Source organism: Felis catus, chromosome A2 (genome assembly GCF_018350175.1).
Source record: "Felis catus isolate Fca126 chromosome A2, F.catus_Fca126_mat1.0, whole genome shotgun sequence".
In the NCBI taxonomy this organism is placed as follows: Eukaryota; Metazoa; Chordata; class Mammalia; order Carnivora; family Felidae; genus Felis; species Felis catus.
The window spans coordinates 75,786,554-75,802,573 of record NC_058369.1 but is presented as its reverse complement, the minus strand read 5'-3'; the positions used below and the strand labels follow the sequence as shown (position 1 = coordinate 75,802,573).

General features: G+C 42.8%; 1 protein-coding gene across 7 annotated transcripts in view; it reads right to left on the bottom strand.

The window, feature by feature from the left end:
• Nucleotides 1-814: 814 nt before the first annotated feature.
• Nucleotides 815-16,020, bottom strand: part of AMPH (amphiphysin) — a 251,131-nt gene continuing 235,925 nt past the window's right edge. For all 7 annotated transcript variants that reach the window (XM_023250207.2, XM_023250209.2, XM_023250208.2 and 4 more), the window contains 4 exons: nucleotides 13,410-13,619; nucleotides 11,090-11,320; nucleotides 7,857-7,958; nucleotides 815-2,098 (listed from right to left, as the gene is read on the bottom strand). In XM_023250207.2, coding sequence (XP_023105975.2) covers nucleotides 1,991-2,098; nucleotides 7,857-7,958; nucleotides 11,090-11,320; nucleotides 13,410-13,619 — 651 coding nt within the window. In that variant the 3' untranslated portion in view covers nucleotides 815-1,990. The remainder of the gene's footprint in view (nucleotides 2,099-7,856; nucleotides 7,959-11,089; nucleotides 11,321-13,409; nucleotides 13,620-16,020) is intronic.

The following is a 16,020-nucleotide window of genomic DNA, read 5'->3' as shown; positions in this document are numbered from 1 at the left end:
AAAGTTCCAGTCTCCGCTTAAAGTTCCGGGTCCTGCATACTCCAGTGTCAGGAGTGGCTCTCTAGGACTCATCTTAAGTCGCTGCCATTTATGTGAGGAGTTATCAGCTATGCCACCGGGCAAGGACTGTTATTTTCTTGCACTAATGTAGCACTCGTGATGAACCAACCTCCCTGCAAATCAGCCGCTGGGAAAATCCTGGCTCCGTAACAGCGATTTCCCTAGTAAGAAACGTGAAGGGAATGCGCTAGGAGAACTGAAACCACACATCAGAAACACACACCAGATTCCGAAGTCTGATGATGCGTATTCCAGACCAGCCAACATTGCATACAGGATTACTCCAGCAGAAAAGAGTGAATCAAATGAAGGATTTTTGTTTGAGAACTCTCTTCTATAAACAATGGCCCAGTGAAATGACTTTTCTATTCCGCGTGATCTCTTTGTACGTCCCTATGAACATGAACATGTCAGAAAGAAAGGTGACCGAAAGATGAGGCTGACGTGAAAGGAAACTGCTGATGATGAAGGTCGTCAGATTTTCGGTGACACACAGACGGTCACAGCCGGCGCCTCCGAGGGGCCTCTGTCCACAAAGCTGTTATTTGTGCTGTAGTGATTGCTGGGCAGCAGGGACACCGAATGACCAGCAATGACTGGGAGGGAGGGCTCTGGGGAAGGGAGGCGGGCTATGGAGCACAACCCGGAGGAACAAGCGTATTTCCGCACAAATAACAACTCCAACAATACACTATTTCAAGCAGTGCATCCGACTGAAACAAGCTTCCCCAAACAAAGGACTCTGCGGAGGAAGTAGGGTAATTGCTGGAGATTACCAATGGTTTATTTGGAATGACACAGCACTGAAAACATAGTCGTTACACATGATTTGTGGATACAGCATACATCACCTATCTTATTTCGGGACAATCTGGGAAGATGAGTCGCATAAATATAAAGAGTTGGAAATATATAGGAGCTTTTTTTTTTTTTAATATATATATAGTGTTCTTTGGGGGTGGACTTTTATGCCCCATCAGGCAGCCAATCTTAGAAAGGCAAAAGTTAACACTACATAGCTGCTCATCCCAGCTAGCTTACCTCCAGCCACCGCAGCCGGACACCTAGACAATGAGGCTCGGCTTTCTCCAAAGGGACAGCAGCTCTGACATGCTATTCGTCATGGCATCCTGAAAAAATGCACATTACAAAACACAGATACTGTCGACTGTTTTGGCAATGGGATGGCGGGTTTTGCCCGGAGGCAAAACTACAACTGTAAATGCCAGACAGAGCCAGGGCAATGCATGTATCAATGACACTCGAGAGGCAAAGAGCTCGGATGGAACGAAAGAAAGCAAAAGGCAACTATGTATATGTAGCGTTGTGCTGGGCATACACATAGATCGGGGAGAGATGGGAACTAGCGTGTGTACCTGTGTGTCCTTATACATATACAGAGAGAGAGGTGGTGGGAAAGAACACTGAAAACGTGTGCCAACAGTTTTTTAAACACCGTAAACTTGGGAGAGAGCGAGCACGTGCTCACACCTGTGCAAGGGAACAAGATAATCTCGAACTACGGGATAACTCATCACGTCTTCTGCAGGACAGCCGCTCAATACCATACACTTGGCGCAGAGACATTAAGGTTCTGGTCTGGAGAAAGCTACTGCAGCACTGGTGGGAGGGGATCAAGTACAAGAGTCTCCACAGCTTGGACAAAGCACAAATAAACCTGTTAATCGATAACGTGGGAACCAGTGAGGACCTTATCTGTAATTTACTTTTTTCTCTCACATTTTTTTTGTTTTTTTTTTCTTTTATCTTTTTTTTTTTTTCTTGCACACATGCTCCATTGATATATCTTTCCAAGCTTCGTCTGGCACCAGCCTGTAAATCATTAAGAGTGTAATAGCAAAAGTGAACGTTTTGGGTTTTCCCCGCGGGTTTAAAAACCCGATAGGCTCTTTCTACAATATTTCTGGCCCTAATCCAGGCGCCGGGTGAAGTTCTCTGGAAAGAGGCCTTTGTAGGTGGCGAGGTCTCTATATTGAAGCCAGTCTGATTCCTTCACTCCCACCAGCCAGCCTGCATCCTGCAAGACAAAGACAGGGCTTTCAAGGTCGAACAAACTACTGGAAAAATCTGTACTGCCGAGAATTAACAAAATAACTTACGTGTCTATTTTATTTATTTATTTTGAGAGAGAGAGAGTGCAAATGGGGAAGGGCTGAGAGAGAGACACAGAGAGAGAGACAGAGAGAGAGAGAGAGAGGGAGAATCCCAAGCAGGCTACAGGCTGTCAGCGCATAGCCCGATGTGGGGCCTGAACTCACAAACTGGGAGATCATGACCTGAGCTACAATCAAGAGTTGGATGCTTTACAGACTGAGCCACCCAGGCAGCCCCAAAATAATTTAGGGTTGTGATACTGCACCAGGATGTTACATTATGCATAAACCAGTGTCTGAAAGCAGTGGGAAAGCTTGTCCCGAATAAGTTATTAGGTTAAAAGAAAAAAAAAACAAAACAAGGGGCATCTGAGTGGCTCAGTCGGTTAAGGGGTGGACTCTTGATTTCAGCTCAGGTCATGATCTCACAGTTCACGAGATCTAGCCCCACATCTGGCTCCACACTGACAGTGCTCAGAGCCTGCATGGGATTCCCTCTCTCCCCCTCTCTCTGACCGTCCCCCACTCACGCTCACTCTCTCTCAAGATATATAACCTTAAAAAATAATAATAATTATAAACATTTAAAATTATTTATTTTCTGGATCTAGTATAGCTAACTGAAAGTTGATGCAAATATTATAATTTTGTATATAGTTAATTGACGTTAATTGGATTACGACAGGAGTTCTTAAGGAAGAGGAAGGGATTAAGATTGATAGCCAGTGCAGAAAGAAAAGCACCATGTACAAACATGTCGTGCACAGGAACATTCTCTATCCTGTGGGTCACAGGGAAGAAATGACTTAAGGACCCAGGTCAGGATATAGTGCTGGCAAAGCCATGGAAGGCCTAGTATCTCATCCTGAACCTGCCTGGAAGGAAGAACTCTGTGCCCCAGCTCACATCATGTGACCCAAATAAACCACCACACATAAGGCTTATCAAATAACCGCTAGATAGGTGTTAACCTGATATTGCCATTGTGTGTGTTGTTGCTGTGTGTGACAGTGTCTCATTTTTCGAGTTTATATGAACCACAAAGCAGGTTGTTGTCATGACATGCTTGTTGGAAACATTCCTGTGTTCTTTGTAAAGTATTTCTCACAAACATCGGTCTTGTAGGAGTACCATCATGAACAGGAAGACAGTTAGCCACAGGAAAGTAAAGGGAGCCACTGTGTGTGGCCGTTCAGCTCGGGAGACGACACATGATGCTGAGGACGAAGGCTGCTGTTTGCCCTTGGCCTATGGCAGATCAGCAGATCCCGGTTGGAAAACGCTGAGTGGAAGGAGCAGCATGAAACCTACAGACCTTATAGTGCAAAACTAGCGGGCAATGACTTGTCTTGATTATGTTAACCAATGCACGAAAGAGATCCCACTTAGGATGAAGGATGGGGAGATTCAACCAGAAGCAACTCTCAATATAGTTCAAGTACATCAGATAAAATGAGGTCTCAAAAATTAAATAAAGAGCCTGAATACATTCCCTCTTGGTGTAATCTGAGGCTATAAATTGATGCTGCTATATAGACAAGCAATATAAGCATTTAGACAGGCCAATTTTCGAAGGTGGGGAAAGAAAAAACCCGAGGAAAAGATGACTCAATAAAATACCTGATAATATCCTAGCTAGGAAGGGAAATGTCCTCTTGAAAATTATGATGTTATATATGTGAAGGGCAAAGTTATACTTAAAGTAAAAGATGATAACTAAATTTTTTCTAAACCTCCAATAAGCATCTAAAAGGCCATATTTCCCCCCACAAGTGTCTATATTTGACTTTATTTACAATGAATGAAAAAATCTAATGGAGCCAAGTAGAGTCATGCATTTTAAAATTGTTTCAATAAAGAACAAAAGTTATGGACTGGTACAAACTCATCATCAAGATGTATGCCAATACGTATACTCTGAAACACAATTTATATAGTGAAGTGAAAAATATTACCCAATATCAATCTTGAGCCAAGGCAAATCGGGAAAATTAAATTTTAACTGCTTAAAATGTGTGGTGGACGAGACTTACAGTTTTGGTAACGGCCAAATAGCTGGTGTCAGACAGGTGCTTCTGCACAGAACAATTATAACCACTAGAATAACTATATATTATACAAATCTACATATGTATATGTATACATATTTGCAACTACTTATGTACAGAAATAATAAAATATGTAATATAAAAGTTTATATGATAGGATTATTACAAATCATGGGGTTGACATATATAACAACTATTTGAAGGCACTGGCACCGACCAAAAAAGCAGGCCAAAAATGGAGAATATTTAACCCTTGAAAGTAGGAAACTGCACTGGGTGAGATCTCTGCCAATACAGCACCCCACCCCCGCGCCCGAGGATTAGCCTCAGCCTGTGTGACACAGAGCATTCAAAGGAAGAGTGGAGGGCTTCCAGAGGAACTATATTTCTATGGGGAATATCTTGAAAAGAAGAGATCAACAGAGGCAGGTTCCCAAGCATGCAGAGAAATTCCCCTGAAATCCTGAGCGGCCCCCACAGGTTGTGAATATACAAGGGGTCCCCCAAGGAGAAAGCAACACAGGGAGGCAGAAAAACTGAAGAGAAGTTTCAGCACTGCCCATGGAGGGGAGACAGAGTTTAGAGTTTAAATCCCACCAAGTTAGGAAGCGTGGTGAATCCTTCAGGTTTTCCACTCAAATTTCAGAAGGGCCATTCTCAGAAGTAAAAGATGTCTTAGGACTAAGAGTTCATCCTCAAAGAAAGGCAAAATTGAAACAGACCCACCCTAACAAAGCATAAGACAAACTTCCATGAATTCAAGCTAATTATTCAGTTACCTCCATGTCTGCTAGAGGAAAAAGAAACAAGCTTCAGAGACAGAAAACAGAATCCAGACTCTACAATGTGTCCAGTATCAATAAAAAGAAAAAAATTGCTGGAGGGGCGCCCGGGTGGCTCAGTTGGTTAAGTATCTGACTTTGGCTCACGTTATGATCTCGTGGTTCTCGAGTTTGAGCCTCGCGTCAGTCTCTGTGCTGACAGCTCAGAGCCTGGAGCTTGCTTCAGATTCTGTGTCTCCCCTTCTCTCTGCCCCTCCCCTGTTCGTAATCTCTCTCTCTCTGTCTCTCTCTCTCAAAAATATATAAATGTTAAAAAGAAACTTTAAAAAATTACTAGATATGAGAAAAAAAAAAAAAGGAAAATATCCCCTGAAGATAAAAGGCAATCTATAGAAGTGTGTGCTGAGATGGTCTAGCTCTTGGAATTAGCAGTAAGAAGTTAACACAGCTATTATAAAATATGTGCACGTGCTTACACTGAAAGATAGCAGTAATGAAAGAATAGATGGGAAATCTCAGGAAGGAAATGGCAACTAAATACAAAACCAACACCAACATTATAGAACTGTGTTAAGTACAGCATCTGAAATGAAAAAGTCACTGGATAAGCTAAACAACAAATTCAAAGTAGCAGAAGAAAAGGTCACTGTACTTGAAGACAAATCAGTAGAAATTATCCAACCTGAGTACCAGAAAGAATTACATATTGAACAAAAAAGGACAGTCTTAGACATCAAGAAGTCCAACAGATGTATAATTAGGGACTCCAAAAAAGAGGAGAAAGAGAATGAGGCAGGAGAAGAATTTAAGAAATATTAGCTGAAAGTCTTCCAAATGTAATGGAAAACATCAGGCTACAAATCTAAGCAGCTCAGTGAATCCCAAGCATGAAAACTACAAAACAAATAAAAACAACAAAACAAACAAGCCCTAAGCACGTTACATTGAACTGATGAAAACAAAGATACAGAGAAATTCTTAAAAGCAGTTAGGAAAAAAGTCACAGTATATATATACCCAGAAACAATGCTAAACAAATGGCAGCTGATTTCTAGTCATAAATAGCAATAAAACAGAGAACACGGAGCAGTATCTTTAAAAAGTTGAAAGAAAAAAGTCAACTCAAAATTCTTTCTCTTGGGAAAATATCTTTAAAAATGAAGACGAAAGAAAGACATTTTCAGATAAACAGAAACTGAGAGTATATATTGCCAACAGATTAGCCTCGTAGGAATTGGTGAAGAAAATTTTTCAGGCAGGGGCACCTGGCTAGCTCAGTCTGTGGAGCATGTGACTCTTGAACTTGGGGTTGTGAGTTCGAAACCCAGGTTGGATGTAGAGATTACTTAAACATAAAATCTTTTTTTTAAAAAAAGAAAGAAAAAGAAAAAGTGCACTGAAAAAGAATATTAAAAAAAAGAAGAAAAAGAAAAGAAAACTTTCAGGCAGAAAAGAAGTGAGACTGGATGGAAACTCATCTATTAGAAGAACCAGAAAGAGCAGAGAAAATGGTGAACATGTTGGTAGATGTAAGATTAGCTTTTTACTCTTAATCTTTTTAAAAGATAACTTATGGTTAATGCAAAAAAAATTAGCTTATATAATGGTTTTTTTTTTAACGATTTTGAGATATGTAGACACTTTTGCTTGATGGTAATTAATGCTTTGCCACTTTTTGCCTTGAAGATTGTATCTGAGGTTTTAACTATTTTATTGATCCTTTCAAACAACTAACTTTTGGATTTATTAGTTTTCTCCATTGTGTGTCTTTTTATTGCATTCATCTGTGAATTTATTTTTATTATTTCTGTCCTTCCCTGTGCTTTGTACTTAATTTGATCTTTTTTATCCTCTTGGGCTGAAAATTTAGAAATTGATGGTCACTAGGAAATATTTTTCTAATTTACACTGTGACTTATGTGGTCCAAGGATTATTCAGAAGTATATATATATATATATATATATATATATATATATATATATACTTAATATTTAGAGCTTTTAAAGCTGTATTGTTACTATTCATATCTAATTTAATCTTATTATGGTCAAGACTTTGACCCAGCACCTGTTCTATCTTGGAAAGTGTATTATCAAGAGAAAGAACAAAATGTGGGGCTTGGGAAGCCTTGACCTCTAAAGTAGCAACTTTATTTTGGGGGGTAAAAGGCTCAGAAACCTCCTTGAGAAGATGATGGAAATTATAGCTCTTCTCTCCAGAAAAACATGTTCAATAGGCACATGTATACATTTTGCATGCTATTTAGGGGTTCACAAATCCTATGAATAAGAACAAAATGGAATTCTTGGCACCTTCACATCAGAACACTATGCTCAAAGGTGATTTTTTTAAGAGTCTTTTAAAATTGAGGTATAAATACTAGGTAATGCAAACATCGTTTAAATGTACAGTTTAGTTTTGACAAATGCATACACACGTGTAATCCACACCCCTATTCAGACAGAAAACATTTCCATCCCTAGAAACCTCCCCCATGTTCTCTCCTGGCCAATCTCCCCATCCCCAGAGGCAACTACTTTTGAGGGAGATTTTTAGTGCACGTGGATAGGGGCCACATTTCCTAAACACTGGTTTTTCAGAGACAACATCCCTAGAAAACGGATGCAAAATAAGAAATGGTCATCTATTTGTATCAAAAAGAAACAATATAACACCATCCCCAAAAGAGGTGTCCTAAAAAGCTTCCGTTAGCCATGTCCTATACTCATAAGCCCTAAGCGCCCTGTAGCACCTCAGGAAATAGAAATGTCTTCAGGAAGTCACTGCGTCCAAGAGACCCTCAGAAAAAAAACCAACATAGCCCGTAGGACCTTTCAATTTCACTCTTTACCTGGTCAGCTTCTGAATCTGAGGGGACCACCAATACCACGTCACCCCTTTGTAAGGTAAGTTCATCAGAATTTGCTGCCTCAAAATCGTGCAGTGTTTCCACCTGCAAAAGATTTTAGAAGAATTTACTAATTTTACTTTTTTTAACATTTATTTATTTTTGAGAGAGAGAGAGAGAGAGAGAGAGAGAGAGAGAGCGAGCATGAGTGGGGCAGGGGCAGAGAGAGAGGGAGACACAGAATCCCAAGCAGGCTCCAGGCTCCAAGCTGTCAGCACAGAGCCCAATGAGGGGCTTGAACCCACAGACTGTGAGATCATGACCTGAGCCAAAGTCGGACGCTTAACCGACTGAGTCACCCAGGTGCCCTGAATTTACTAATTTTAAAAAGAAAGGAAGTGTAACATTGAAGTCTCTCAGCCAGATGAGCAGCAGGTACTTGTAGAAGCCTCTCCAACCCGGATAAAAAAAGACGGTGATTCTAACATACCTCAAGGGAGAAGACCTCTAAACACAGAAAGAAGTCCTGTTTACTTAAAACATCCAATTCTTGAAGACTGATACCGAGGCAGTTTGGATGTACATTTAGTAACACAATACCTTCTGCAAGAGTTGAAACGTAGTGCTTTTGTTAAATTTCAATTCATCATATTTTTATTAGAGATTTACATTTTATTATCACTAATGCTTTATTATTGTTCGTTTTTAAACTTGAACTAAAAATGCCTAGTTGGAAGTGCCTCTAACCTCACTTCTGTCATGTAATTAAAATTGGAAAAATCATCACTTCCCATGTTATATGAGAAGTACTACTTAATTAAACGCAGGAATCAGTTCCTGTATAAACTTCCTTCCCTAGCTTACCTTTGAAACCATGCCAATCTGTTTCTTTTCTTTCATTTTTTTTTTTTAACTGAAACATAGGGGCACCTGGGTGGCTCAGTTGGTTAAGTGTCTGGCTTCAGCTCAGATCATGACCTCATAGCTTGTGGGTTTGAGCCCCACGTTGGGCTCTGTGCTGACAGTCCAGAGCCTGGAACCTGCTTCGGATTCTGTGTCTCCCTCTCTCTCTGCCCCTCCCCCGCTCACTCTCTGTCTCTCAAAAATAAATAAAAATGTTAAACCAAAACTGAAATCTATTTGGGGTGCCTGACTGGCTCAGTCGGAAGACCACGTGACTCTTGAGCTTGGGGTCATGAGTCTGAGCCCCAAAGTGGGTGTAAAGATTACTTAAGTAAAAAACTAAAATTTAAAAATTGAAATATAATCATAAATAAATAAATAAATAAATGTTGAAATATATTTGACAAGTAATATTATGCAAATTCAAGGTGTACAACATGCTAATTTGACACATTTATATACCCTGATATGATGCCACTGTAGCACCTCTATCATGTTGTGTAATTACCATTTCTTTCTACTGATTGGAATAATTAAGATCTAGTCTCTGAGCAAGTTTGATGATTATAATACAATATTGTTGTCTGTATTCACCATGCTGTGCATTAGATCTCTAGGGCTTAGCTTCTACTCATTGGAAGTTTATACCCTTAAACAACACCTGTCCTCTCTCCCTACCCCCTCTCTTTCCCCTTTTTTGGAAAGATTTATTCAAAATTTGATTATAAAAAAATTTTTAAAAACCAGAGTAGAAAGAAGAGTATAATGACCCACATACTCCTCACCAGCTTGAACAACTATTCAGTCATGGACGGGTGTATTTCTCCCATGTCCCTCCCCTTAGCCCTAACCCCCTGAGGTTAAGGGATTGGCTGTACTCTGCATACAGAATGATAAAACGTCAGAGCTGGAAATGAGGATCTTATTCTCAAAGTCACTTTGCTGCTGAGAATGAGAAGCACAGAGAGAGGAGTGATGTTCCTCGGGCCGCTGCAGTTAGTGAGGGGAGTGGGGGTGGCCCCAGGGAGGCTGGCTTTGCAGGGAATCTGCCTCCTTGACTTCCTGTGCTCTGCTTACCACACAGCGGACACCCGCCCTCACTAACCACACGTTTAATTGTTCCGCTGTGTGATTCATTCATAAATCCACTCCACCCGCCCCACCCCCATCTGAGGTAGCAAGGGGATAGGTCTCTAATGAGCAGAGAGAGAAAAAAAAGATGACTAGGGGCACCTGGGTGGCTCAGTTGGTTAAGTGTCCAACTTTGGCTCAGGTCATGATCTCATGGCTCATGGGTTCGAGCCCGGCATCTGTGCTGTTAGGACAGAACCCACTTTGGATCCTCTGTCTCCCTCTCTCCCTGCCCCTCCCCTGCTTGCATGCACACTCTCTCTCAAGAATAAACATTTAAGGGGCGCCTGGGTGGCGCAGTCGGTTAAGCATCCGACTTCAGCCAGGTCACGATCTCGCGGTCCGTGAGTTCGAGCCCCGCGTCAGGCTCTGGGCTGATGGCTCGGAGCCTGGAGCCTGTTTCCGATTCTGTGTCTCCCTCTCTCTCTGCCCCTCCCCCGTTCATGCTCTGTCTCTCTCTGTCCCAAAAATAAATAAACGTTGAAAAAAAAAATTAAAAAAAAAAATAAATTAAAAAAAATAAAAAAAAAAGAACAAACATTTAAAAAAAGAAAAAAGATGACTATTCCTCTCCACTCCTGCCCTCGCAAACACACTTAAATTTAACATTTGTGAAAGAAAAAGAGCTGAGTTTTGAAACGTAAATTCATATTATGGAACTGAAAATTCCCACCCATATTCTATTAAGGAGGATTAACTGCCTTTGGCACTTAGCTTAAGCCAGTGTTTTCAGGTATTTACCGAAAACAGGTGTTGGGTAAGGCCCCTTCCCTTTATGAAAGCTCTAAGTAGCCTTTTTTTTTTTTTTTCAAAAAATTTTAAATGCTTATTTACTTTTTAAGAGATGGAGAGACAGAGTGTCAGTGGGGAAGGGACAGAGAGAGAGGGAGACACAGAACCGGGAGCAGGCTCCAGGCTCTGAGCTGTCAGCACAGAGCCTGATATGGGGCTGGAACTCACGAACTGCGAGATCATGACCTGAGCCGAAGTTGGACACTTAACCGACTGAGCCACCCAGGCGCCCCTCTAAGTAGCTATTTGATGGTGTCTCCGAACATAACCTTCATCCCATTGATTTGAACCTTTCTTCCCTCCAGTGCAGAAAAAGAATACATATTGCAAAAGGCAAAAGTAAACAGCCGAAAATCAAAGTTTCCAGCAAAAGGGCCTCAAAGCAGAGGAAGGACAACTGGCCACCAGACCTTGTAGAGGAAGCCGGGAGGCACTTCCTGAGACAACTGGCTTGCGGCTGGAGCGGAAGGCACGGGCTGGGAGTCCTCACCCGCCCTGGGCTCTGCGGCCAGCTCTGGCGGCTCGCTGGCGGAAGCCGCGGCCATGGGGGTCTCCTTGGTCTCTGCCACCTCAGCTGCTTCGTGTTCTTCCCCTTCATTGTTGGAGGCGGGCTCTATGACGACTGAAGGGATGACCTTCTCCTGCGGGAAGAAAAATGTGATGGTGCCGAGCAGAGGCTGGGAGCGAAGAAAAGACTTGTGCACTGCTTCCATCCCTGGCAAACCCTCCATGGCTCCCACTTTCCCCACATCCTCTATTCAACAAAGTGCCCGCTGTTCCCCAAAACTGGCCCAAACCTTGCAGGACCTTCCTCCTGACATGGCCTCCTTTCTATGTCTCCTGAGACAGAAACCCTTGGCAGGATTAATTTCTGGACCCCTGAGCAGTCAGGCAGTTTGCTGAGAAGTGGGGTTTCTGTGGAAATTGGGAAGGGGGTAGGAGACTGCGGGGAGGGAAGGGGAGTCATGTCAGGGCGGGGAGACAATCCTGAAAGAGAATGTAGTAGGGTTCCAGGAATGGCCTCGTTTTTGCCATGGTCCACTCCTGTCCCACTGAATACTAACACTGTTTTTTTTTTTAAATGTTTATTTATTTATTTTGAGAGAGGGAGGAGGGGCAGAGAAAGAGGGGGAGAGGGAGAATTCCAAGCAGGGTTCTGCACCGTCAACGTGGAGCCCGATGTGGCGCTCGAACCCACCAACTGTGAGATCATGACCTGAACTGAAACCAAGAGCCGGATGCTGAAGCTAATGAGCCACCCCGGTGCCCCCTAACACTGTTTGGAGGGGACATATAACCTCCTGTGATCGCTTTTCTCCCAGGGTCCCGCGGGACTCCTGAACAGCCTGCAGCCATATTGCAGTTTGGAGAAAATCTGCCTCTGCTTTGCTAGTTGATTATCGTCAGAGCCCACACTGCAGTTACAGTTGGAGGGCGCTAATTCCCCCCCCCCCACTACCACTCCGAGGACTCTACTCTCCGGGGGTAAAGCACCAGAGGATCAAGACCCCCCTTGTATTTTGCAACAAAGATGAGCAAGAAGAGGAATTTGACTAGCATAATGGAAGTCTTGGAGATGTTTACTGCCTTTCCGGTCAAGTTCTACTTTCCCTCCCTCCGATATCAGTGGGCGCTCCCGTTATTTTGGGAGAAATAGCCCAGTTATTATTTGGAGAAAAGAATACACTCTTTCAACAAGTGTAACCGTGGAATACAAACACACTTCTGGCACTGTGACAAGAAAACCTGGTGAACAAATGGAACGTATTTTGAGGCATTTCTCCAGATACCAGTACTCCCCGCTGTTTTTCTAGCGGGATCAAAGGGATCACTTGGTTTCAAGCTTTGAGTAACCCTGGAGAAGATTCGGGACAGATTTCTCCTGAGTAAACTCATCAGGACAAAGGAAAGCAGAACACTGAGAGCCCTTTTCACTGTTACCTCCTGGAATCTAGAAGAACCAAACGTGGGGTTTAGGAGACCTTCCCCCCCTGCCCCGCCCCCATCGTGAAATATGGATTTGTTGACTTTGAACACGTCTCTGAAGAAGCCAAGACCTGAGGCCAATCGGGCGAGTTCATGTATGTATTTAATGACCTGCTGTCTTTTGTCCTTTTGAATGTGCAAATGAGGGGCGGGGGTTGGTGAAAGGAGCCTAATGGTGAATTTGGGGGCACCCTAATAATAAAAATAATCCCTACATACTACTAAGAATGGTATGATTTAACTACTAATGTTGGGTTCTCACTGGGTGCCTGCCACCGGGCTAAGCGCTCACGGTACAGCCATTTTCTCACGTAATCCCTGCCACAGCCCCATTATTCTGTCACGTTCTCTCCCTCCTCCCTCCACCTCACTTTTTCATGGTCTAGGCTTCCTTCTTTTTCTCCGTCACCAGGGGGGCCTGCGTGAATCTCACAATGCTGACATCGAGAGAATGCCAGGACCGTTCTTTCTGAGAAGATTATATATATACACATATAAATAGATAGATAACAACAAAAATATAAATAACACATATAAAATGAATTTAAAATTTTAAACATATATGAAGTTATATGATGATATATATCATATATTAACGTAGATACAATTCTATTTTGTGACGTGGGGCACCACACAATGGCCACAGACCTATTCTGCACCCAAAGGGGAGATCAGCACTCCCCAGGAAACAGTATTTCAACTGGCACCACCTGCCCGGAGCCTCCATTTCACTGGGACACTCACCTGAGGTGCTGCTACTTCGGACTCTTCGGGTTGAGATCTGTCACCATCCACGGCCTGTGCGGTATCCGCGTCGGTCCGGGCCTCCTCTACACCTGCTCCTTCCCCAGTGGGAAGAGCTGCCTTCTCCATCTCTGCCTCCTCCACCGGGGCCTCCTCAGCAGCCGGAACCAAGGTTGCAACAGTCACATCAGCATCCGTCCCAGGCACGACCTGCAAACCGGGAACCGGACAGGTTGTGTCTGTACCTCCATGGGACTCAACAAGAGTCAGACTCGGCCCTTCCACTTCCATCCCCTCTCCTGAGGCTCATCGGATGTCGAAATTCTCTGTGACATACCGAAGCCCAGGATTCAGGCATGGTGTGGCCCGCCCTCCGTCCATCAGAGCTGACCTCTCTTCCATGGGAACAAAAGGCACGGCACAGGGAACAACGGCCAATGGGAGTGTAATGGCACTGTTGGGTGCCGATGGTGGGTACACTTACGGTGAGCAGAGCAGAACGCACAGACTTGTCAAATCACTACGCTGTACACATGAAACTAACGTAACGTGCTGTGTCATCTACACTTCATTTAAAAAAAAACGGAAAATGACGACCCTTCTTCCTGAGCCCCCAATGATGCCACATTCCCCAGCTTCCCTTGCACTTCACGGCAAATGGAATTTGAATGAACGTGATGTATGTCAATCCTGAGACATGGCTTTTAAGGGTGGGTGGTCCCCTTCCCAAGGTATTTCTATTTTTGTCACCTGAAAGTGGATGGTGGCAAAGCCCTAGAAGATATCTGAGTCACAAAATGGAAGGGGACCGACCCCAAAACCCGGATCAAGGAAGAAAGCTACATTAAGAAAAGCATCCTCACCATGCAAACTCAGAATTTAGAAAAACTGCATTTCAGTATAAACTCTAAAATCTTCGTGGGGAAGGTCCCAGAAGCTAAATCGCAATCATGAAAAAAATATATTGGGGAGTTTTCTCAATGGGATTTCCTGGGAATGAAGGGGAAAAAATTTTTGTTATAAAATATGCATTGTAATAAAAAATCAAATCAAATTTGGGGTCCTTTAATATGAGAAGTCAACTAGAAAAGAAGTTAAAAAATTTCTTTTGGGAGGGCTGGGTGGCTCAGTCAGTTAAGCTTCTGACTTCAGCTCAGGTCACGATCTCATGGTTCATGAGTTCGAGCCCCACATAGGGCTCTGTTCTGACAGTTTAGACTGGAACCTGCTTTGGATTCTGTGTCTCCCTCTCTCTCTGCTCCTTCCCTGCTCACACATTCTCCCTCAAAAATAAATAAACATTAAAAAAAATTATTTCTAAGGTTGGACATAGTCAAAGAAGAGCTTTAAGCAGCATTTAAAACTTGCAAAAATTAAATAAAATGCAATCAGAAGTTTTATTTTTGAACAGATTGGTTATAGACCACACATCTAAGACTCTAACATCAGTTTGGCAGGCCTGATTTGCAAAGTCCAAATCAGAAAAGACTGAGGAAGAAGAATATTCAATTGATCTTATATAATACACCCAAGACACATATTTCAAAAAAGTGATCTGCTGTGATTAGCATTAGCTGTTCCTCTTCTCTACTGAATAAATTCCAGCCAGCTTGTCCCGTTAGGTTAGGAACGTTCTAGTGTTGCTGATATTGACTGCCACACCCAGAACAGGAAATGGACAGTGCAGAGCAGGCATCAGAAGTAGAAGATGGAGAATGTGAGCCACAGACCTAATATCAGAGCAGCACAGTTTAAAATTTTTTTAAATTTTATTCATTTTTGAAGGAGAGAGCGCAAGCAGGGGAGGGGCAGAAGGAGAGGGAGACACAGAATCCAAAGTAGGCTCCAGATCCGAGCTGTCAGCACAGAGCCCCATGCAGGGCTTGAACCCACAGACTGTGAGATCATGACCTGACCTGAAGTCGGATGCTCAGCTGATTGAGCCACCCAGGCGCCCCCAGGGCAGCACATTAAAAAACAAAACAAGGGGCGCCTGGGTGGCTCAGTCGGTTAAGCGGCCGACTTCAGCTCAGGTCATGATCTCGCGGTCCGTGAGGGCTGTGAGTTCTAGCCCCGCGTTGGGCTCTGTGCTGACAGCTCAGAGCCTGGAGCCTGTTTCAGATTCTATGTCTCCCTCTCTCTGACCATCCCCTGTTCATGCTCTGTCTCTCTCTGTCTCAAAAATAAATAAATGTTAAAAAAAAAATTAAAAAACAAAACAAAACAAAGAACCCTTCTTCTGACTCAAATTTATAGGTAACAGATGAAAGAAAACCAACCCACCACAGAATGCATTTGTCTACAACATAATATTGTGCTTTCGGGATGAAAAACAGTGCTAACAGCTATCCTATTTGTTACATGGCCAAGTATTACTCATATTCTTAGAAATTTACTTGCCTCCCTTATAGGAATTTGGCTCTCCACAGTGTGCAGTGATCCAACATGTAGTCACAAACCATGACGTACCATTTCCTTCTTTTTTTTTTCCCTACCCCATCTTTAAAGTACTGGGTTCAGAAAAGTAATGCTTATATGAACGGTAACACATTCATTTACAGCAAATTTATATGTGAACAATTATTGAAGTGGAGATTCAGATTCTGGTGAA